The sequence below is a fragment of the Myotis nattereri genome (assembly GCF_964212035.1).
Source record: "Myotis nattereri genome assembly, chromosome: 11".
NCBI classification, from domain to species: domain Eukaryota; kingdom Metazoa; phylum Chordata; class Mammalia; order Chiroptera; family Vespertilionidae; genus Myotis; species Myotis nattereri.
In genome coordinates this window covers 2,980,508-3,003,376 of record NC_138086.1, presented here as the reverse complement: position 1 = coordinate 3,003,376, position 22,869 = coordinate 2,980,508, and the positions used below count along the sequence as shown (strand labels likewise).

Sequence of the window (22,869 nt, the reverse complement as noted above, 5' to 3'; positions counted from 1 at the left end):
GGTCAATCGTCTATTGACGAAGCGATCTCTGGAAGCTTTGAGTCTTTGCCTGATCTAATCAGTCAGAAACAGCATTTAACACTGCCCTAAACAAGAGATTGAGGGGCATAAAGCACGTATGTCAAACTCATGGCCCGTGGTTTGCATGTGGCCCACAATGAATATTTTTACAGCCCAGCCAATGTAACAATATGTAAGAAACATTTTAATAAAAATTTCGCAACTTAATTTTTACAATATCCTGTTATACATAATCTATCTATCTATCTATCTATCTATCTATCTATCTATCTATCTATCTATATGCCAAGCGTCCGAACAGCAGAACGACCAGAATGACCGGTGGCTATGACACACATTGCAGTGACCAACCAGCCTGATCGGGGCTGGGCCCGGCCAGCCAACTGCCTGCGGCCCCTCCATCCTGCCAGCCCCGCCCACGACCATCTCTCCCGCCCCACTCCCGATCACTGAAGTGTGACCTTCAGTGATTCTAAGTAAGTAAACACTCTCCAGCCTTCATAGACCAGGAACCTGAATGACAAGTGATCAGGAGGAAAACTGCTCATGGTCAGCACCGTCAGTCAGGTGTCCAGGAGAGGTGCCCAGCACAACCACCATCTTCCTGCATTCTCTCCACTGCTTCCTACCAAAGAGGGCAGCCACATCACACCATGGCCTCTCTTTACAGGGCTTGTCAGCAGGGAACTAACCTGCATGACCTGTCTAGGGGGAGGCTTAGAAACAGAAGCTGTAAGTGTCCCTGACATTGAAGCGCCTTTGAAGCTTCAACTCATCCAAAAGCCAACAGCAAACGTGTACGCATCCTGCAAAGATCTTTGACAGAAATAACTCTACCCACCGACCCAGCCCCCGTTCGTCGCCCGCCCCCCCCCCCACTTCAATCAGGGGCGGGGAGCCAGACACCACCCATGCATGAATTCATTTTGTACTCCAGGCCTCTAGTTATTAATATTGAACTACTACATTCGCTAATGACTGATTACTATAATCGTGTTGCATTCATTTCCCTTACGCGCCTTATGGCAGGTGCACCATTCCTCTCCCCTAAATCTAGCAGCGAATACTTTAGCAGCTGATTGCCACGTCATTAGTCTTGTACTGACTTGTCTGGTGTGCGCAACAGGAAATATTTCGCTTTCGGAGAACAAGAAAAATAGGTTTATTTGCGTTATGCTTATTAATTTGTGCAGTTATTCAGTGTCTGGTAAGTTAATGTTCAAGAAAAAATATCAATGTTTATTAAAGTGTTATTTTATGTTAACGATGACTCATTTATTTAAGCCCTTTGTATTCAGCATGTCTCTATCTAAATAAACCTACATATCCATGAAAATTGAAGCTTTTGGGTTTTTTTTGCAGCCCACATAAACTTACACCTTGCTTATTTGGCCCGTTAGCCTTTGAGTTTGACATGCTTGGCATAGACGATCTACCTAATACATAGTCACAAACCCAGACAGACAGCCAAAATAAAGAGATAAAAAAACAACCCCTAAATGACAGAATAAGAGAATTCTCTAGAAGAAGAGATAAATGAAGCAGAGATAAGAAATTTATCTGAAACAGAGTTCAGAGTAATGATAGTAAAGATGCCCACCAGCATGAAAAAAGATATAGTAATCATGAAAAAAGAATAATCTGAGATAAAGAATGACATAACACAAAGAACACAAGGAAAGGAATGCACAGCAGATTAGGGGACGCTGAGGATTGAATCAGAAAATTAGAAAACAGGGTAGAAAAATATCACTCAATTAGAGAACCAAAGAGAAAAAAACAATTAAAAAACAGGAAGATAGCTTAAGGGAGCTGTGGGAAACATAACATTAGAATAGCAGGTGTGCCAGAAGAGGCAGAAAAGAAGAGATACAGAATGTGTGTGAAGAAATAATGGCAGAAAATTTCCCTAACCTGGTAAAGGAAAAAGTCACACTAATTCAGGAGGCAGAGAGAACCCCAAGCAAGAAGAACCCAAACAGGCCTATGCCCAGACACATCGTAATTAAAATGCCAAAAATTAAAGACAAAGAGAAATCTTAAAGGCAGCAAGAGAAAAGAAAACTGTTACCTACAAAGGAGTTCCCATAAGGCTGACACCTGATTTCTCATCAGAAACTCTACAGGCCAGAAGGGAATGGCATAAGTACTCAAGGTAATGGAAAGCAAGGAGCTGAGACCAAGATTACTATATCCAGCAAGGCTATCATTCAAAATAGACGGTCAAATAAAGAGCTTCCAAGACAAAAAAAAAGGGGGGGGGGGCTTATACTGGTGTTACAAGAAATGCTAAAGGGACTGCTGTAATGAGAAGAAGAAACAGAGAGAGAAACCTAGCCATACAGAATTAAAATGGCAATGAATAAGTACCTATCAGTAAAACTCTCAATGTTACTGGATTAAATGCTCCAATCAAAAGGCATAGGGTAGCTAAATGAATATAAAAACATGAGCCAACATATGCTGTCTACAAGAGACCCACCTCAGAACAAAAGACACACACGGGATGAGAGTAAAAGGGATGAAAAATTTTTTCCATGCAAATGGAAAAGAATAAAAAGCTGGAGTGGCAATACTCATATCCAACAAAATAGACTTCAAAATGAAGGCAATCACAAGAGACAACAAAAGTCACTACATAATACTAAAAGGATGATCCAGTAAGAGGATATAACCTTGGTAATCCTGCACCCAATATAGAAGCACCTAAATATATTTAAAAAAACTTCTAGAGAACTTTATGGGTGAGATCGACAACAATACAGTCATAGTAGGGGACTTTAACACCCCACTGACTTCACTGGATAGATCTTCCAGACAAAAACCTAACAAGGAAACAGTGACTCTAAAGGACACACTGGATCAGATGGATGTAATAGACATTTATAGAATATTTCACCCCAAAGCTGCAGGATATACATTCTTTTCAAGTGCACATGGATCATTCACAAAAAGAGACCACATGTTAGGACACAAAACAAGTCTCTACTTGTTCAAGAAGACTGAAATCCTATCAAGCATTTTCTCAGATCACAGTGGAATAAAATTAGAAATTAACTACAGAAAAAAAAACACCCAAAAACATTCAAACACATGGAGGCGAAATAGCATGTTATTAAACAACAAATGGGTTACGAACGAGATCAAGAAAGAAATCAAAAACTTCACGGAAACAAAGGAAAATGAACACAAAACAACCCAAAATTTCTGGGACACAGCAAAAGCAGTCTTGAGAGGGAAGTTCATATACAAACTTATCATAGCACTACAGACCTACCTCAAAACACAAGAAAAAACAACTATTTAACCCTAACTATTTAACTTAAACAATAAACTATTTCACTTAAAGAATTAGAAAGAGAAAAGAAGAAAAGCCCAAAGTAAGTAGAAGAAAGGAAATAATAAAGATTAGAGCAGAAATAAATGACATAGGGGCTAAAAAAAAAATACAAAAAAATCAATGAAACAAACAACTGGTTCTTTGAAAGGATAAACAAAACTGATAAACCATTAGCCAGACTCATCAAGAAACAAAGAGAGAGGACCCAAGTAAATAAAATCACAAACAAAAATGGAGAAATAACCACTGACACCACAGAAATGCAAAGGATTATAAGAAAATACTATGAAGAACTATATGCCAACAACCTGGACAATGTGGATGAAATGGAAAAATTCCTAGAAAAATACAATCTCCCAAAACTGAATCAGGAGGAATCAGAAAACCTGATTAGGCCAATAACAATTGATGAAATAGAAGCAGTAATCAAAAAACTCCCAGCAAACAAAAGCCCAGGTCCAGATGGCTTCACAGGGGAGTTTTATCCAACATTCAAAGAAGAACTAACACCTATACCCCCTCAAACTATTTCAAAAAATCCAAGAGGAAGGAACACTTTCAAACTCTTTATATGAGGCCAGCATTATCTTAATTCCAAAACCAAAGAAAGACCATTATAAGACAATATCCCTGATGAACATAGATACTAAAATCCTCAATAACCTATTAGCGAATCACATCCAGCAATATATTAAAAAGATCATATACCATGACCAAGTGGGATTTATTCCAGGGATGCAAGGCTGGTATAATATTTGCAAATCAATAAACGTGATACATCACATAAACAAATTGAAAGACAAAAATCATATGATCACATCGAAAGACGCAGAAAAAGCATTCGCCAAAATCCAACATCCATTTTGATAAAAACTCTCAACATGATAAAGGCCATATATGACAAGCCTATGGACAAAAACTAACAGCATTTCCCCTAAGAATAGGAATAAGACAGGCATGTCCGTTTTCACCACTCTATTCAACAGAGTACAGGAAGTTCTAACCACAGCGATCAGACAAGAAGAAGAAACAAAAGGCATCCAAATTGGAAAGGAGGAAGTAAAACTCTCGTTATTCGCAGATGACATGATATTGTACATAGAAAACCCTAAAGACTCCAACAAAAAACTACTAGATTTAATAAATAAACTTGGCAATGTAGCAGGATACAAAATCAACACCCAAAAATCAATGGTTTTTAATACACCAATAATAAATTCTCACAAAGAGAAACTAAATGAACAATCCCATTGCAACAAAAGAAATTAAGATACTTAGGAATAAACTTAACCAAGGAGGCAAAAGATCTGTATTTGGAAAACTACAGGACATTGAAAAAGGAGATAGAAGAAGATATAAACAAGTGGAAAAATATTCCGTGTGCATGGATTGGTAGAATCAACATTATTAAAATGTCCATACTACCCAAGGCACTCTACAGATTCAATGCAATCCCTATTAAAATACCAATGGCATATTTCACAGATCTAGAACAAATACTCCAAAAATTTATATGAACTCAAAAAGACCCCGAATAGCTGCAGCAATTTTGAGAAAGAAAAACAAAATTGGAGGAATCACAATACCAGATCTCAAGTTATACTACAAAGCCACCATAATCAAAACAGCCTGGTACTGGCACAAGAACAGGTATCAATCAATGGAAAAGAACAGAGAACCCCAAAATTGACCCAAGCCATTTCACTTAATTAACATTTAACAAAGGAGGCAAGAGCATACAATGGAGTCAAGAGAGTCTCTTCAATAAATGGTGCTGGGAAAATTGGACAGATACATGCAAAAAAATGAAACTAGACCATCAACTTATACCATACACAAGAATAAACTTAAAATGGATAAAGGACTTAAATGTAAGTTGTCAAACTATAAAAATCCTAGAAGAAACCACAGGCAGCAAAATCTCAGACATCTCTCATAGCAATATGTTTACAGATATACTAGTGGCCCGGTGCACAAAATTTGTGCATGGGGGGGGGGGGGGTTCCCCTCAGCCCAGCCTGCACCTTCTCTAATCCGGGACCCCTCGGACATCCCTCTCAAATCCGGGACCACTGGCTCCTAACTGCTCACCTGACTGCCTGCCTGATTGCCCCTAATTATCCCCCATGTTGGCCTGGTCACCCCCAACTTCTCCCCCCCACCGGCCTGGTTGCCCCTTATTGCCCCTACCCCCTGCCTGCCTGGTTGCCCCCAACTGCCCCCCTGCAGGCCTGGTCACCCCACGCAGCCTGCTGCTCAGTCGTTTGGTCACCCCTCACTAACCCCCCTGCCAACTTGGTCACCCCACACAACCTGCTATTGGGTTGTTTGGTCGCCCCTCACTGCCCTCCCCTGCCTGCATGGTCACCCACAACTGCCCCCCCTGTTGGCCAGGTCACTCCATGTAGCCTGCTGTTCAATTGTTTGGTTGCCCCTCACTAACCCCGCTGCTGGCCTGGTCGCCCCACGCAGCATGCTGCTCAGTCGTTTGGTTGCACCTCACTAACCCCCCTGCCGGCCTGGTCGCCCCACGCAGCCTGTTCAGTCGTCCGTTCGGTTGCGATGGTTGCTTAGGCTTTTATTATTATAGATCTCCTGAGACAAAGGAAACTAAGGAGAAAACAAATGGGACGATATCAAAATAAAAAGCTTCTGCACAGCAAAAGAAACCATCAACAAAATGAAAAGAGAATCCATGCTATGGGAGAACATATTTGATGATGATACATCTGATAAAGGGTTAATATCCAAAATATATAAGGAACTCATACAACTCAACAAAAGGAAGACAAACAACCCAGTTAAAAAAAAAAAATGGCAAAGGACCTAAATAAACAGTTCTCCAAAGAGGACATACAGATGGCCAAGAGACATGACAAAATGCTCAAAGTCAATGATCATCAGAGAGATGCAAATTAAAATGACACCTGTCAGAATGGCTACCATCAACAAATTAACAAAGGACAAGTGCTGGCAAGGATGTGGAGAAAAGGGAACCCTCGTACACTGCTGGTGGGAATGTAGACTGATGCAGCCATTATGGAACACTGTATGGTGTTTCCTCAGAAAATTAAATATGGAACTCCCATTTGACCCAGTGATCTGACTTCTAGGAATGTATATCCTAAGAAACCCGAAGCACCAATCAGAAAGAATGTACACACCCCTATGTTCATAGCAGCACAATTCACAATTCACAATAGCTAAGATCTGAAAACAGCCCAGTGCCCATCAGTAGACGAGTGGATAAAAAGGCTGTGGAACACTCTGCAGCTGTAAAAAAGAAGGATCTCTTACCCTGTGAGACAGCATGGAGGGACCTGGAGAGTATCATGCTAAGTGAAATAAGCCAGTGAGAGAAAGACAAGTGTCACATGATCACACTCATATGTGGAATCCAAATAACAAAATAAACTGATGAACAGAGTGGATTCAGAGACATGGAAGCATGGAACAGAGTGCGGAATCTCAGAGGGAAGGCAGTGGAGCATGGGTGGGTGGGAGATAATCAACCAAAGACCTTGTATGCATATATGCATGGCCCATGGAAACAGACAATAGGGTGCTGAAAGCCTGGGGCAGGGATGGGGGGTGGCGGGGGAGGGCTGAAGGAGGCGTCAATGAGAGGAAAAAGGGGACATATATAAAAATTTCAACAATAAAGAATTATTAAAAATAATAATAATAAAATGGTCCTAGCTGGTTTGGCTCAGTGGATAGAGCGTCGGCCTGCAGACTGAAGGGTCCCGGGTTCGATTCCAGTCAGGGGCACATGCCTGGGTTATGGGCTCGATCCCCAGTAGGGGGTGTGCAGGAGGCAGCTGATCAATAATTCTCTCTCATCATTGATGTTTCTCTCTCTCTTTCCCTCTCCCTTCCTCTCTGAAACCAATAAAAAAATATAAATAATAATAAAATGTATACTATAAACCATAAAACAACTATCCAAGTAATACAATGGAGTTATAGCAAGTAGGCCAACTAAATAGGTAAGAATGCAGATAAAGGGGAACAAAGAAGAGACAGGTCAAATAGAAAATAAATAGCAATATGGTCAATTAAAAAATAATCATAACGCCCAGCCTGTGGCTCAGTGGTTGACCCTTGACCCCATGCACCACGAGGTTGTGGGCTCCATCTCCCAGAGGGACATGCAAGAGGCAGCCAATACTATGTATATTCTCAGCCAGGTTAGCACTCTTGATTCTTGGTACAAATTAGTCCCTCACTATAGTTCACAGTCTAGTTTTAATTGTTAACATTCTAAAACTGTATCTTAAGGCTTCTTCAAGCAAAATAATCCTAACTGGAATTATTTTCATATGAAAATTATTTTATAACAAACTAAAAGTTAAGGTATTTGGTTGTGTGTCAACAGATGGCTAAGTTATTTGGATAATGTGTGGCCCTGATGTTTTCTTGGGAGCGACTGTGAGCCCTAAAACTAGGACAGTGTCAGAACATGACAAGGTACTGGGAATGAGGGCGTGTAGCATGAGCCATGGTTACTTTCCAGACTCTTAGACATTTGACTCAGAATACTGCCTCTTTATTAAAAATCCTAACTAGATATACAAACTGACTGTTCAGACATGAGGACATTAGTAATCAATCAGAAGTTCATCAGTACCCTTGCTGTTATGGCTTAGTGGATAGAGCATCGGCCTGCAGGCTGAGGGGTCCCAGGTTAGATTCTGGTCCCAGGTTAGATTCATGCCTGGATTGCGGGCTCGATCCCCAGGAGGGAGCAGGCAGGAGGCAACCAATCATTGATTCTCTCTCATCATTGATGTTTCTATCTCTTTCTCCCTCTCCATCTCTGAAGTCAATAAATTTTTTTAAAAAGTTCATCAGTACCACTCATTTATTATTTTCTACAAAATAACTGACCATGACTAAGTCATATACACATTGTTTTGTTGAGAAATTTTCAATATGAGGTTTGAAAGTATTTCTATATCAAAGTCATAATTATATGATAATTTATACTTCTATTTCACACTGAGAACTGGAGAAGGAAAGAAGGCCCAGTGTAAAAATTAGGAATATATTTACAAAACCCCAAAAGAAAACCTCTCCAAAAGGACAGAAATGAAACAGGACTCTTTCATCAAAGAACAAAAGCAAATAATGCACTTGCTCTCCTGTATGAGACCCCAGTGAGAAATACGGGCACAGGACACAAATAACAGGCTGGTTCAAAAGGGTACGAGTTTTTGTGTTCATACCACAAACACATTTTTTAAATCTGCATTTGGAACCTGCACCACTAACAAGTCACAGAAAGAACCTCAAAATGAAGAAAATAATTTTAAAATAGAAATTAGGAGAAGTACTACAAAGTCTTTTGGTTACAGTTGAGAAAAATTTTCTGGTTCAAGGAGATTTCAAATAAAGAATGCAAAAAATGTCAATCCTTCTGTTGTTTCTTGATTGAGCATAATAAAAATCACGTCAGCCCGGCTGGTGCAGCCCAGTGGTTGAGCATCAACCCATGAATTAGAAGGTCATGGTTAGATTCCCAGTCAGGGCACATGGTGGGGTTGCGGGCTCGATCCCCAGTAGGAGGCAGCGGATCAAGGATTCTCACTCATCATTGATATTTCTCTCTTTCTCTTTCCCTTCCTCTCTGAAATCAATAAAAAAAATATTTTTTTAAAAAAGAACATGTCAGCAACCAGACAAAATCTGTTCTTACAAAATGCTCTGCTACCTTTAAAATATTTTATTATAGAAAACTCCAGCATCCATAGTTCATTTACTAGGCCTGATCATGTTCTAATTTCACCTGTCAACCATCTCCTCTAATCACCTTGAGACCCCTTTGTTTACTAAATATCTGGCCACCAAATCCCCCAGATGTTGCATTCTTCAAAACTGAAGTCTGACCATGCAGCCAGCCAGTCTGGTCACCAACTCCAGGAGTGTCATTACTCACTCGCAAAGGGTTTAAAGAGTTCGAATAAACAATGTTAAGCACAGATGTGTTGTGTTTCCTATAAGTGACAAAATGATCATCTATATTAATTATATTTGACTGAAAATAAAAGGTCAAAATTTTTTTCACAGACCTTGTGGCAAATGATATGCTTATAAAATCTACTTAGTGGTCACTTTTAAATTAGCATAATTGGCACTAATTTTTCAATTAGTGCAGTTTTCCATATTCAAATATAAGAAACTATTCCAAAGGAATTTCTTAATAAAAGTGTCATGTCACACCAGACATGTAAGTCTAAAGCTACAGTTTATGCCTACCACACAGTAACAGTAGCAGTTGGCAAATTTAAAAGAAAAAACCTCCCAGAACATCAAATTAATTTTTTATACAGGATTCAATATATTTTCAATTTATAATTGAATTTATAATCATCACTTAAAACTATTAAACTAAGAGAAGAGCTGCAAGTAATGGAGGTGATGAGGCTCCTTGTTGCTTCGCGTCTCATTTAACTGTGAGTGGCGGGCTGCTGCGGGCTGAGTTCCTGGGGTCAGGCTCTCCCTGTGGGAGGCATGAGACAGAGGAGACGCCACAGCCTGGAATCCGTGCTTAAGCACACCCTCTATTCTGGTCTGATAAGCTTTTCAGCCAGTAAATCAAAGTCCCGTTATACTGTAGGATAATAGTCATGACAATTCCCTATATTTTATCTTCTTAGAATCAAAGACTCACTTCTAAAGAGTTAACCGAGGAATTACAAAGTAACTCCCAAGTTTGCATTTCCCATAATACTAAATAAAGCTTATTCTTTTTGTCTAGAAATTTGCTTTTTTAACGCTGTGAAAAGCCTCTGTGACTCTGTTCAGTGCACTTACTCCTTTTCATCTATTCAGTGCCACTGGCATAACAGGTAGTGCGTGCGTGCTGTGCCGGGCGGAGCACGTGACCACTGCGCCCTAATGCACGCCATTAATCCTGTTTGGACAGCTGGGTCCGGGCATTTGTTAGCTGCCTTTTAATTGTTCCATCTTTCCTTTTCTCCTTTTTATTTATCTCTATGGCAAACTACTCAGGAATTTAATGTGTTGATCTTTAAAAAAGCAAATTTTGCCATTCGTTTTCTTTGTATTAAAACTATACTCAGCATGTAATTTTCTTCCGTAAACAAGTATATACTAGTACTGCTATGAACAATTTTAAATAACAGAGCACAGTAGGTTTCATAAGTGACCTAATGGTAGGGTAGCTGTAATAACACAGAAATTATTTGTTGGACTGTCATGATACATATGACATTTAGCTACAAATCAAGTAACGAAAGTGCAGATTTTTGGCATTTTCAAGATTAGCACACCATAAGCAGATGTCAAAACAATAACAAGCCCTGTAAGCAAACACAAAAGAGTGAGGCGTGAGCGAGCTCTGTCAGTTTGTGGAGAGGGGTCCCTCTCTACTCATTGGAGATTTCACTCTTTATTAAAAGATGAAATTCCTGTGAGAATTAGAGACGAGGATAACGCCTGCTTTTTGGCACCGCCCGCATCCCTGATGGGTGGGTCTTGAATAAATGATGATGCGATACACCAGTTGAAACAAAAGCAGCTCGGACTTGTCATTTTTGTTGTGAGCAAGTTGCTGAGGTTGAATGGTGGGATTTTTCCTAATCGTTGGTGAACACTCTCAGGTCAAACCCTAAGTCTGGAAAACGGAGCTCCTACTGAACACGCGGAGTAATAGTTAAGCCCAGCCCTGAGCATCCCGAGCCCACAGGGCTTTACAGGCGGGGAGGGGCCACAGGAAGCTTCCCAGCCACTAGAATGTGGGACGCTTTCCTTTTAGAGAATCAAAATTCTGTAAACAGGAAAACTTCGTGGATGACAGGCACATGAGATCCTTAAACTAAAGGCTGCCCTTTAAGTCCCCGTGGTTCTCCGAGACCTCTCTGCCTTTATGCCCACTTCATGACATAGAGCAGCTTAAAATTAGTCTGACAGATTTTCAATTTTTTAAAATACAATTATGTTTTAAAACATTTCATATTAAGAAAAATTAGTTTAATATTTTCTAAACATTAAACATTTTTAAAAGTAAAAATCAGTTTCCTCACTAGAGACTCAAAAGCTTAACTAGTCAGTGAACAAAGAAGTCCACTGTTTGAGAAGACATATTATTAGAATTTTAAAAAATCAGTGGCCTTCGTTTGATAGAAGCGTGTTCTGGTGTAGCCCTAAATCACGAAGTGCAGGAGTAAAGGCGTGAAGTAGGAAGTGGTGTCTCTCGAAGGATGATCTTTGGAAACTGGAGGGAAGGAGTGGAGTGGAGTGGAACATCCCGCTTGGACTCACCCAGGGTTCTGGACATCACAGGCAGAGCGGAGCTCAGGACCAGCAGCGACACGCAGTTCCCAATGATCTGCCAGGAGACACAAGAGCAGCAGGCGGTCACGCACCGGGATGATAAGCGGAACCCATCCCCTCTGGGAAGCTGTTCACTCCAGGTGCCTACTGCACCTTGCTAACTTCTTAATCATACTCTTCACAATAGAATTGAAAAATAAGAAGAAACTGCCTATAGACATTTAACGTGCTACCTGTATGTTCTAGAAAATATTGGTAGTGCCTGGCACAAATGTAAAGCTACAGAACACTTAAGTTACTTTCTACCTCAGACAATGCATTTTACATCATTGACTGATGTTGCCAATTTCAAAACAGCTTGCTTGTCAAGTGAAAAAGAATTAATGCCTAGCCCAGCCAGCCAGGCTCAGTGGTTGAGCATCAACCTATGAACCAGGAGGTCATGGTTCGATTCCTGGTCAGGGCACATACTCTGATTGCAGGCTCGATTCCCAGTATGGGGTGTGCAGGGGCCAGGGATCAATGATTCTGTCTCACCATTGATGTTTCTATCTCTCTCTCCCTCTCCCTTCCTCTCTGAAATCAAGAAAAATATATTTCTTTAAATAATTAATGCACTTAATATCTGACTCTGTTTTTAAAGCCAACTACTGCTCATAATTTATATAAGATCTACTTCTAACATGTTGACGTTATAAGATTTTAATATCAAAAAGCTCAAAATCCAAAACACATATATTCCAGTCATTCATTTTCAATGTACCCTATGCTTATCTATAATAATAAAAGCATAATATGCTAATTAGACCAGATGTCCTTCCAGACAACCTTCCAGACGAAGCCAGGGCTGCGAGGGAAGCCCAGGTCCCGGGTGCCAGAGGGAAGCCGGTGCCAGCAGCTAGGGGAAGGAAGGCCTGCTCTTGCAAGAATTTCATGCATCAGGCCTCTAGTTCCTTCATCATAAATAAGAGCTGGAAATGCTGATCAGACCTGTGATCACTTAAGCTACGCTCAGAGTTTCAAAAACTCACAGTGTGTTAGGTACATCGAGAGATGAACAGGAAATAAGTTCCCTCTTAAAATAGGATAACAATATGGAATATTTAATAACATAAAAGAAGCCCACAGCTCCTGTAGTTGCCGCTCATTTCAGCCGGTGGGAACATTTTACAGAGCAGCACCCATTGTGCCACAGCCTGCGCTATTCCCGTAGCCAAGGACATATTGTAGGAAGTCAAATCAGCCTCAGATTGCAAAATGTTTCTGAATAGGCCTCTTCCGTCTTGCTTTAATTATTCAAATTTGAAACACTTTGTCTCCACTACTTGTAGCAACAGAGGTTCTTCAGATCTCAAAGGAGCTCCCTGAAGTGCAGTCAGCACAGCCCAAGTGACTCATTAGCGGAGCATTTTCTTTGGAGGAAAAGCGTCTTTTCAGAGCCTCTGTGCCAGCTAACAAGCTAGGCTCCTCCGCATTTACAAGTGAATGGACGTCGTCCAAGCCACACAGGGCACCCTGGCAGCTCCCACCCGAAAACCTTCCAGTTTGTGTTTGCGCAATTTACAAATGCCTCTGCTGGGCGGAAGCGTGCAGGGCGATTACTAAATAAAGCACACGGGTTGGCTTGGAAGGCAAAGGGGAGGCACCGTCGCCCGAGACCACCTTACCTTTGTCATGGTCGTGTCATCCTTTTTGGGAATAAAGTCTCCAAAAAAGCGGAGGCTATAGAAACCGACGACAGAGGACACCATCAGATAGCTGTGAGAATCAAGGAAAACACCTCCAAAGAATGTGAGCTGCCTTCAGTTCTCAGTAGTCTCCAAGTCTGAAGGCCCAAAGGAAACTCAAAACAAAACCAAAAGCCACTTGGAGTGCCTGGGGAAGAATGCCTTGTTTTTTCTCGGGGCAAGTGTCTTAGTAAATTACCACTGTCCCAGAAAACTGGACAGAAAACTTGTTAACAGACAGAGCTTCAGTGAAAGAAAGGATACAAAATCAAAATGATTTCAAGTGCCGCTCCCACAAAACCAAAAGCTGAGAGCGAGGCATTTCCTATCCCAGGCCCCTGGGGGGAAAAACACTTTTCAGAATTCAATGACACTATTATATTTGGTTTCCCTAAAATTGTTGTTTCACAAATATAGGACAGCTGAAATTAGGAACTTGGTCTAATAAAACTTGACATTAGACAGAGTTCATCAACTAACTCAACCACATGTTAACAATTTTAACAGGCTCAAAATATTTCTGATTTATTTTAAATTTAAGTTACTTATCAAAATAATATGAGCATTTTGTGAATTCTTCAATATGCTTGGAAGAAATCCTTTAAAAATATATGTTAGGACTACAGGGTGTGGACGAAAAGGGGCCACATGCTAACCTGACTAGCTCATGGAAGGCCTGCGTGGAGGCCTTGCTAACTCAGGGACTTAAAGTAACCAGAAAGGATGGCCTGAAATTAAAACTTTTTTAAATTAAAAAATTTACAGTGGGTAGTCATGTCCTAGTCTCTACCAAGCCTATTGTCTTTTTGCATCTATGATAACATACCTGTGGAATGTCAGGGTAACTTGTAACTTCCCTTTTTGGGGACCCCTTAGGGCACAACCAATGCACCAGGATGGAGACCAAAAATTCCCTCATTGTTACTGTTATCAGGTTCATTGCTGACTGTCAACTATCCTGTACCCACCTATGCAAAAGAAGCATGTGTCTATCATTTCACTTTATGTGTTTTGGGAAATCGCAGGGGCCAGCACATCCAAATGCAATGGATAAGCATCGCCCTGGGAAAACCAGCTTCCTGATCATGGTAGGTAAGTGTCTATCATTTTACTTTTCCCCAATCCCAGAGGTTCCCCGCTTTGCTTTCTCTCACCTCCCTGATCACCCGTGGATTTCAGGTAACCCACTTACATCTCCTCCTTGAGGTAACCTGCAAAACTAGGTGAAAAACCGCCATTCTCAGGAGCATGATCCCAATATGTTGAGATTCTGCTTCCCAGCAATTGTCAGCAGTTTGGCTCAAATAAACTCACAAAAACTCTTCAGAGGTCTGAATGTTTCTTACGCTAACAAGGGCAACACAACCCTTAATGGCCACTTCCCCCAACCGGAGACAAAGACCAGGAACATGATGCCGGACACCAGGAGTCAGACCATACAAGGAACTGAAATTGTCCTGAAGGCACCTGATCACTCACATGCATTCCACCCACATTCCAAGCCCACGACTCAGCCCCCAAACCACTGATGGCAGTGTCCTGCCAGTGACAATGTATAAGGATGACACTCAGCTCCTGGAGCCGCCATCATCACCCCAACGTCCCCCGGCTCAGTGCTGTGCAGCCCTTTTCTTAAAGAAATTCCATTTTCCTTAATCACCCTCAGAGGTGGCTATTTAGCCTTCCCGGGCAGACCACCATGCTAACCTTCCATGCTAACCTTTCAATAACAGTACAATAGGGATAAAATATATAATTATCCGAACCCTGAGGCGACATATAAAAATTATACAATTAAAAAAATGTCAAAAGTAAGCTAAGCACAGAAAGAAGGTGAATGTGCATACCCTGTTTCTAACCCTTAGAAATGTCCTTTCCCCAAATCTTCCTTGGAAACTTGGGAGTTTTAAAAGATATAACTTAATAAACCCAGATTTTAAAAAATGTAATGCTATAAATTTTTTCCTAAACATTGTACCTATTCTCAAAAACTATCTTTATCTAGGACTCAAAAAACAAACAGAGAAGTAGTTTTGTCAATGAGACCAAACAAGAGAAAAATTATTTCTTAATGAAGTGGGAACAATATTTCCATAGCTTATTAATTAAAGCAACTATATGAATATGAATGACTTATTTACCATCAGCTTCTATTACATCTAAGAGAAATACCAGGATAAAAAAATGTATAGTCACACTAAGAAAACAAAAACAAGAAATAATAAATATTCTCTATACATTCTAACTTAGGCATAATAAGCATACTGACTGCAATGGGACTCGGGCAGGCTGCCCCGAAATAGGCCACGGCGGCATGTTGGTCATTTCAAATTAGTTGCTGGAAAGCCCGCCAGTACAAGAAGCACACTCTGGCCTCCTGTTCCCCTAACACAAGGAACAAAGCTCCCTGTGCCAGAGAGAGGGAGTTCAGGGCCGAGGTCGCTATACAAACAAACTTTGTTACTTCTTCAATTAAGTCCCTAACCCAAACACAAACTCTCTGTTTTGTGCGATCTTCATAAGTAACTGTTTCTTTGTCTAAGAATGGTATACATATTCCCTACTTTGATCATTTCTTGAGATCTCATTCTATGGGGTCTCTATATACTTATGTAATTAAATTTTATTTTCTCCTGTTTTTCTGTCTCTTTGTCAATTTAATTCTTAGACCAGACAAATGAACCTAGAAGGGTAGAAGAAAAAAATTTTCCTCCCCAACAACTGTGATAAAAAACATTTTGGAACTATTCCCTGTCTTCAGAGGCCTACACAGGTAGGATTAAGGTGACCTGATTTATTTACACAATCATGCAAGGAGCCTACCAGGTATAAGTCCCTCTCTACTATGACGTAAGATTTACTTAGTATATAGTATATAAGAATGGGTTAAAAAGTAGCTAGAAGTCAACACAGTAGGTGACTTCTTGCTCTTATCAATGGGATTGGGAGTAAACAAAAGACGAAGACCGGACTTGTAGGAGAAGGCTGGCTGTTGCTGCTGCTTGTTAGTGGAATGAGGCACCTGGAGCCTGCTGGTAGCTCACCCTGTGGAGAGAGTGGCAGGGACAGATGGCAAGAGGGACAATGGTGTGAGGAGGGATCTAAATCGAGAACTAGGTCTGAATGAATTAGCTTTGGGAAGAACAGGGTATCTTCATCATAGACCGAAGGGAAGGAATTAAGATAGACAATGGCTTTTCTCTATGAGAGAACAGGTGTATTAGAGAGAGAAGGGCATCAAAAGTCTAAAAGTTTTTAAGTCATTTCTATGGGGAATAGGAAAGTGGCTGACTTGGAAAAATATAATAAATGTCAAAACTTAAATGTTACTTTAAGTATGTAAAAGTTTAGAGATATCTAGAAAAACTATGTCAACTATGAATATTTAGCAGTAACTACCTTCTTGATGAAAATATATTCAAATCAGCTAATTGACAGATTTTAATAAAATCATCAATCTTTTAACGAGAGAAAACTAAGTTAACTCATAAAAAGATATACCTCTTACTCTCGCCAGTAACTGAACATTTTGACTCAGTGTCATAAAGTGTAGACTCTCCTGAAGTGGGACTCCCATCAACCACACAGTTGCGTCTCTCACAAACCCAATGAACCCATTTAATAAACTCTTCATATGTCACTATTTCAGAGTGTACATTTTTTTTAAAAAAATCACAAGTAATGAATTTCAGTAAAACAAAGATAAACTCTGATATGAAGTGTATCTGATTTTTGATAAAAGGCCCGGCCAATCCAGATACCAGAAACAAAGCCATCTATAATCCTATCTAATAAAAGAGAAACATGGTAATTGGCGTACGACCGCTACCCTTCCCATTGGCTAATCAGCAAGATATGCAAATTAACTGCCAGCCAAGATGGCGGCCGGCAGCCAGGCAGCTTAAACTAAACATGAGGCTTGCTTGCTTCAGTGACGGAGGACTGCAACATTCCCCACCTGCCTTGCTGGCCTCTGAGCTTGCAGTTTAAAAAACATTGTAACAAATATAGAAGCTAAACAAAACCCCAGAAACCAGCTTTCAGACAGCCGGGATCTCAGAGCTGGAGTTGATACAGAGTTTCGATTATAGAACCGAAACAAACCAGATACCTGTTTTCAGCAGTTGAGGCCTCAGAGCTGGAGCCAAGCCTCAGAGCTAAAGCTGGCCCAGAATAAAAAAAATAAAAAAAAAGAAAAGAAAAAAAGGAGCAGTTGGGAACTTCAGTCCCAGCCTAAAAACAGCCCTCAGCCCCTCACCCAGACTGGCCAGGCACCCCAATGGGGACCCCCACCCTGGAGGGTGTGTGACCAGCTGCAAACAGCCATCATCCCCTCATCCAGGCTGGCCAGGCACCCCAGTGGGGACCCCCACCCTGATCCAGGACACCCTTCAGGACAAACCAGCTGGCCCCCGCCCATGCACCAGGCCTCTATTCTATATAGTAAAAGGGTAATATGCCTCCCGGCACCGGGATCAGCGTGACAGGGGGCAGAGCCCAAACCCCCTGATCGCCCTACGGCTCTGTGTGTGACAGGGGCAGGGCCACAACCTCCCTATCGGCCCTGCTCTGTTCGTGACAGGGGAAGGCGCCCCAACCCCCTGATCGGCCCTGCTCTGTGCCTGATAGGGGGGAGCTCCCCAACCCCCTGATCACCCTGCGGCTCTGTGTGTGACAGGGTGCGGCGCCCCAACCCCCCCACCCCACGGGCCCTGCTCTGTGTGTGACGGGGTAGAGCCATAACCTCCCCATCGGCCCTGCCCTGAGTGTGAGAGTGGCGGTGTCCCAACCCCCTGATGGGCCCTGCTCTGTGCGTGACAGTGGGGAGCTCCCCAACCCCCTGATGGGCCCTGCTCTGTGCGTGACAGGGGGCAGCGCCCCAACCCCGATTGGCCCTGCTCTGTGCGTGACGGGGGTGGCGCCACAACCTCCCCATTGACCCTGCCTTGAGTGTGGCAGGGGGTGGTGCCCCAACCCCCCAATCGGCCCTACCCTGAGCATGACTGAGGGTGGCATCGCAACCTCCCAATCCGCCCTGCTCTGTGCATGACAGGGGGCGGCGCCCCAACTCCCCAATCGGCCCTGCTCTGAGCCATCAGGGGGCAGACACTCAACACAGGAGCTGCCAAGCTAACGTGACTTAGCAACTGCGGTTCTCGGGTGATGAGCCCGATTCTGGGTGTGTCACCCAAGAACCACCCTCTCGCAATCCCGGACCCCTCGGGGGATGTCGGAGAGCTGGTTTCAGCCTGATCCCTGCAGGCCATGCCGAGGGACCCCACTGGTGCACAAACCGGTGCACAGGGCCTCTAGTAAAAGCATAATATGCTAATTAGACCAGACGACCTTCTAGACAAAGCCAGGGCTGCAAGGGCCGAGGCAGCAGCCGTGGCTGCGAGGGCTGAGCCCCTTGCAAGAATTTCGTGCATTGGGCCTATAGTAGTTTATAAATGCTATTTATGAAGGCCCCTTGCATAAAGAAATTCACACAATGTAAAGTATACGCATAAGAAAGGTGACTAACTGGCTTATCTGAAGCACTCAGGGTGTACATGCAGATACTCTTGCAAAAGAAAGACATGTTAAACATTCTACTTTACCCTCGTTCCCTTTGGCATTGCTGTTTCATCAACCAACAGGCAAAGGATATTACAAGCCACCAGGAGGACCGAGATGGACTACGACACAAAAAGTCAGTTGTCAGTTCTACATTTCAAAGACATTTTGCCAATACGTATATATTAAAATCTAAGTGGCCAACCAACTGTATGCTTCAGAGGAGAGAAAAGTAGTCCAAACAAAAATTCTACATAAAACCCTAAAGTCATTAGACTGTCTACAAAACCCCAGAACAAATTCTAAAACATTCTATAAATTATTATAATTTCAAAACTTGTGACAAATGCTAATAACACAGATCCACTTATTCACTGATCTCACCAACTGGAAATCCAACCTCCCCCACCCCAAGTTACAAATAGTTATAATCCATCAGAACTGGCTCCCTGACGCCCGCCCACAGCCTCCCGTGAGCTGACAGTGTTTCCAGCACCTCCTCTGTTCTGCATTTTCAATGAAACAAAGAATGAATTTCCTGCTTTCACGAAGAAATAGATAAGCTTGAGGACTTTTTAAAAATTACTATTCATTTCTATTTTGGTTCTATCAAGTTTTTGCACATAGAAGCATGGATGCATTTTAATCTTACTAATAGAAAACCAGTTTACCTGCACTTCGCTGAGGGAATTGCCATATTCAAACAGTAAAGTAAATATCAAATAATTTGCTTTATGCAACCAGGCAAATCAATTCCTACCGTCTCAATGAGAAGGAGAACCATGACCGCAGGATACACCAAATTTCTTTCCCAAGCCGACGCCTTCTTCCGCCTCTCTAGTAGGAGAAACAACACAACAGAAGATTTCAGAAACGGCCCAAAATCCTCTTCACATTCCCATTTTTATTCCTTACTACTATAACCAGAATGCATTATTTTTATATAATTTTTAAAAAACACAAATTATTTTACATTTTCCTCCACAAGCCATAAAAATCAGAGATTTAGAGTTAGTCTGCTACATTAAACAACTTAGTCCTGTGATGCTTAAATTTTAGCTCTTTAAAGGCATTTTAATTGCTAATGAAATAAAATGCTAATTTATAGCTTACTCTGAAAATATAGAGATATTTTTATTTGACATGGGTTTACATATTGATACAGATTTGAATGACTAAAGTAACAGGAGTAAAAATCCCCTCTACTCTCACATCACTCCCATTGCTAGAGGCTGAGAGCAAACTTCCACTTTGGGCTGCAAGGGGCTCCCTCACGTCACACTGCCCCAGGCCATAAACACCTGGAGAAGGTGGATCAAACTCACTTTATTGAAAATCTGTATGAAGGTGTCAGAATCACCATGACAATCAACACTGAGGGGCCAGTGTCTGTGAAATGAAGGCACACTCCTTCCCCGACATTTTCCAGATGTAACTGCATGGACCCACAAGGCTGAGAAATAAGCAGAAATCAGTGGGTGAAAGAAAACCCACTTTCCTAAAGCAAAGCTTTCAGCAAACTCAGCAGAGCCAAGGAGACAAAAATTGAAGTTTGGGGCGACTGAGGCCGTCAGCACTTGAGAGGCTAGGATGACAGAGAAGAGGAGAGGAAGGAGAGCCCGATGCAGCCACTGCCCCTGCAAAGCTCGGCGCTGAGGAGAGGAACAGAGAGTGCGGCTCGGGGTAGAGAAGCCAAGCTGAGCTCCATCGGGCTTATGTTTCTTGAAAGGTAAAACTAGAGTTCAAGGTTCATGAAGAAGACAGCATAACAGTCAACAAGAAACAACCAGGCTTTCAGGACCAAGGAGAAGCTATACTCTAGGAGCAACACCAAACTGGAAATAGACCCCCTAGTAAAGGCCAAAACCCAGTCTCCAACTATCTCAGATTAAAGGGATCTGTCCCTACTCTAACTGCCTGCCAGAAGCTAAAGGAAGTCCTTTCAAAAAGAAGAGACTATGACCATGTTTCTACAGTGACACATAAAAAGTGTCTAGCATTTATTCAAATATTACCGGAGGCAGGACAAAGGAAAAAAGAACAGAAACACTTTCAGCTGATCCAGATAGTGGGCTTATCAGGAAGTGGCCTTAAAGTAACTGAGGAACATGCTCACTAAGACAAATGATGAGATGGCAAATGTCACACATTGAATCTAGAAAAATCATCAAATGGAATTTCTAGAACTGAAAAATATTGTAATTAAAGATAAGAGTGTGATCATTTTGACGACAGTTACAACAGCTGAAAAGAAGTGAAGGAAGATCAGTAGAAAGACAAAGACAAAAGGAAATCTAGCAGCCCGACCCAAGGGCACTGAGACAACTCTGGATGGCATCTTTACAATGATGAAAATTGCCCGAGAAGAGTTCAAATTCCATGTAAATGCCCCACAAACAAGAAAGCAAAGTAAAAATGTTTTCAGATAAAAACTGAGAGAATTTGTTGCCAGCAAACCAGCACTAAATGAAATACTTACAAATGTTTTTCAAGCAGAAGCTAAATGAACACTGGGAACACAAATCAGGATCATGCAAACTGAACACCAAATCGGATGCCCTGAACTGGGACAAATGGGGAAGTCCACACCGCGGATTGCTGGCAAGGATGGGGGGCAGCAGGGAGCCTTACTGGTGCCTCACAGGAATACGAAGTAACACAACTACCTGGGAAGGTTTGGGGTTGTCTGAAAACGTTGTACAGAAACACCCAGTGACCCTATAATTTCGCTTGTACCAAGAGATACGTAGAAGAATGTCTATACCAATAGTATTCACATTAGCACAAGACTGGAAACATTTCAAACATCCGTCAACAGCAGGATGAAGGAAGTAACCTGCAGCAATGTAATGATGTTTACGAAATGAAAATGACTGAACTGCATATATGATTTTCAACGACATAATATTCAGCTTGCCCTTCTGAAGACAGAGTAACAACTGTCTTGGGGACCAGAGTTACTGTCCAGCCTGAAACAATTTAAAGACCAAAAAATACATGTATATGAAACAACAGCTTTCAAGCCTGGGACATCTGATCACTGCAGGGCAATGGCCTCTGAAAGATGGGGAACAAACCCTCAAGCCCTGTGTCTGCCCCAGCTCACTGTCTAGGGAGAGCTCCCAGGCGGGCCCTGGTGCAGGGAGGAGGAACCCAAGCAGAGCCCAGTTCCATCCCTGAGTTGAGGACATACAATGGGTCTGGAGAGACCAAGTCAGCAGGATTTTGCAGAGCAAGTGCCAGAGAGGAGACTATTGCACAGAGAAACCCCGAGGACTGAAGGAGGGTAATGATCAGTTCTGGTATGTGAAGAAAGCACCCACGGCTGATGAAAGCACCACCCCATAATGAGTAAAAGGAACAGCATACAACAATCACAAAGGGTCAAGAACCATGCTGCTCCCTCAAGACACTGGGACACTGGGTAGGATGTAGCAGGGAACTACTACTAGTAGCCCTAGACCAGTAGTTCTCAACCTTCTGGCCCTTTAAAACAGTTCCTCATGTTGTGACCCCCCACCAACCATAAAATTATTTTCGTTGCTACTCCATAACTGTAATGTTGCTACTGTTAGGAATCGTCATGTAAATATCTGATATGCAGGATGGTCTTAGGCGACCCCTGTGAAAGGGTTGTTCAACCGCCAAAGGGGTCGTGACCCACAGGTTGAGAACCGCTGCCCTAGACGAAATGTCATTCTGGCCCAGCCTAACAAGTCTTCAAGGCAAGGCCTGATAATATCAAACTGTTTATAAGTAACTTCACTGCATCCCAAAACAAAGTTCCTCACTTACAGGAATACAAAAACATTAGCACCGAACAATGTAAGATTCACAGTAGCTAGTACCCAAAGTTGCCATGCATGCAAACAGGCACAAAAATATAGTAAGTCAATCAATTGAAACTCTTCTAGAATAAACATAGAT

At 41.9% G+C, this 22,869-nt stretch overlaps 1 protein-coding gene across 3 annotated transcripts in view; it reads right to left on the bottom strand.

The window, feature by feature from the left end:
- LMBR1 (limb development membrane protein 1) overlaps positions 1 to 22,869 on the bottom strand; it is a gene marked incomplete at its 5' end in the record, with an annotated part of 123,725 nt that overhangs the window by 10,318 nt on the left and 90,538 nt on the right. For all 3 annotated transcript variants that reach the window (XM_081101868.1, XM_081101869.1, XM_081101870.1), the window contains 5 exons: positions 11,648 to 11,714; positions 13,327 to 13,417; positions 13,651 to 13,724; positions 18,987 to 19,064; positions 19,703 to 19,779. In XM_081101868.1, coding sequence (XP_080957994.1) covers positions 11,648 to 11,714; positions 13,327 to 13,417; positions 13,651 to 13,724; positions 18,987 to 19,064; positions 19,703 to 19,779 — 387 coding nt within the window. The remainder of the gene's footprint in view (positions 1 to 11,647; positions 11,715 to 13,326; positions 13,418 to 13,650; positions 13,725 to 18,986; positions 19,065 to 19,702; positions 19,780 to 22,869) is intronic.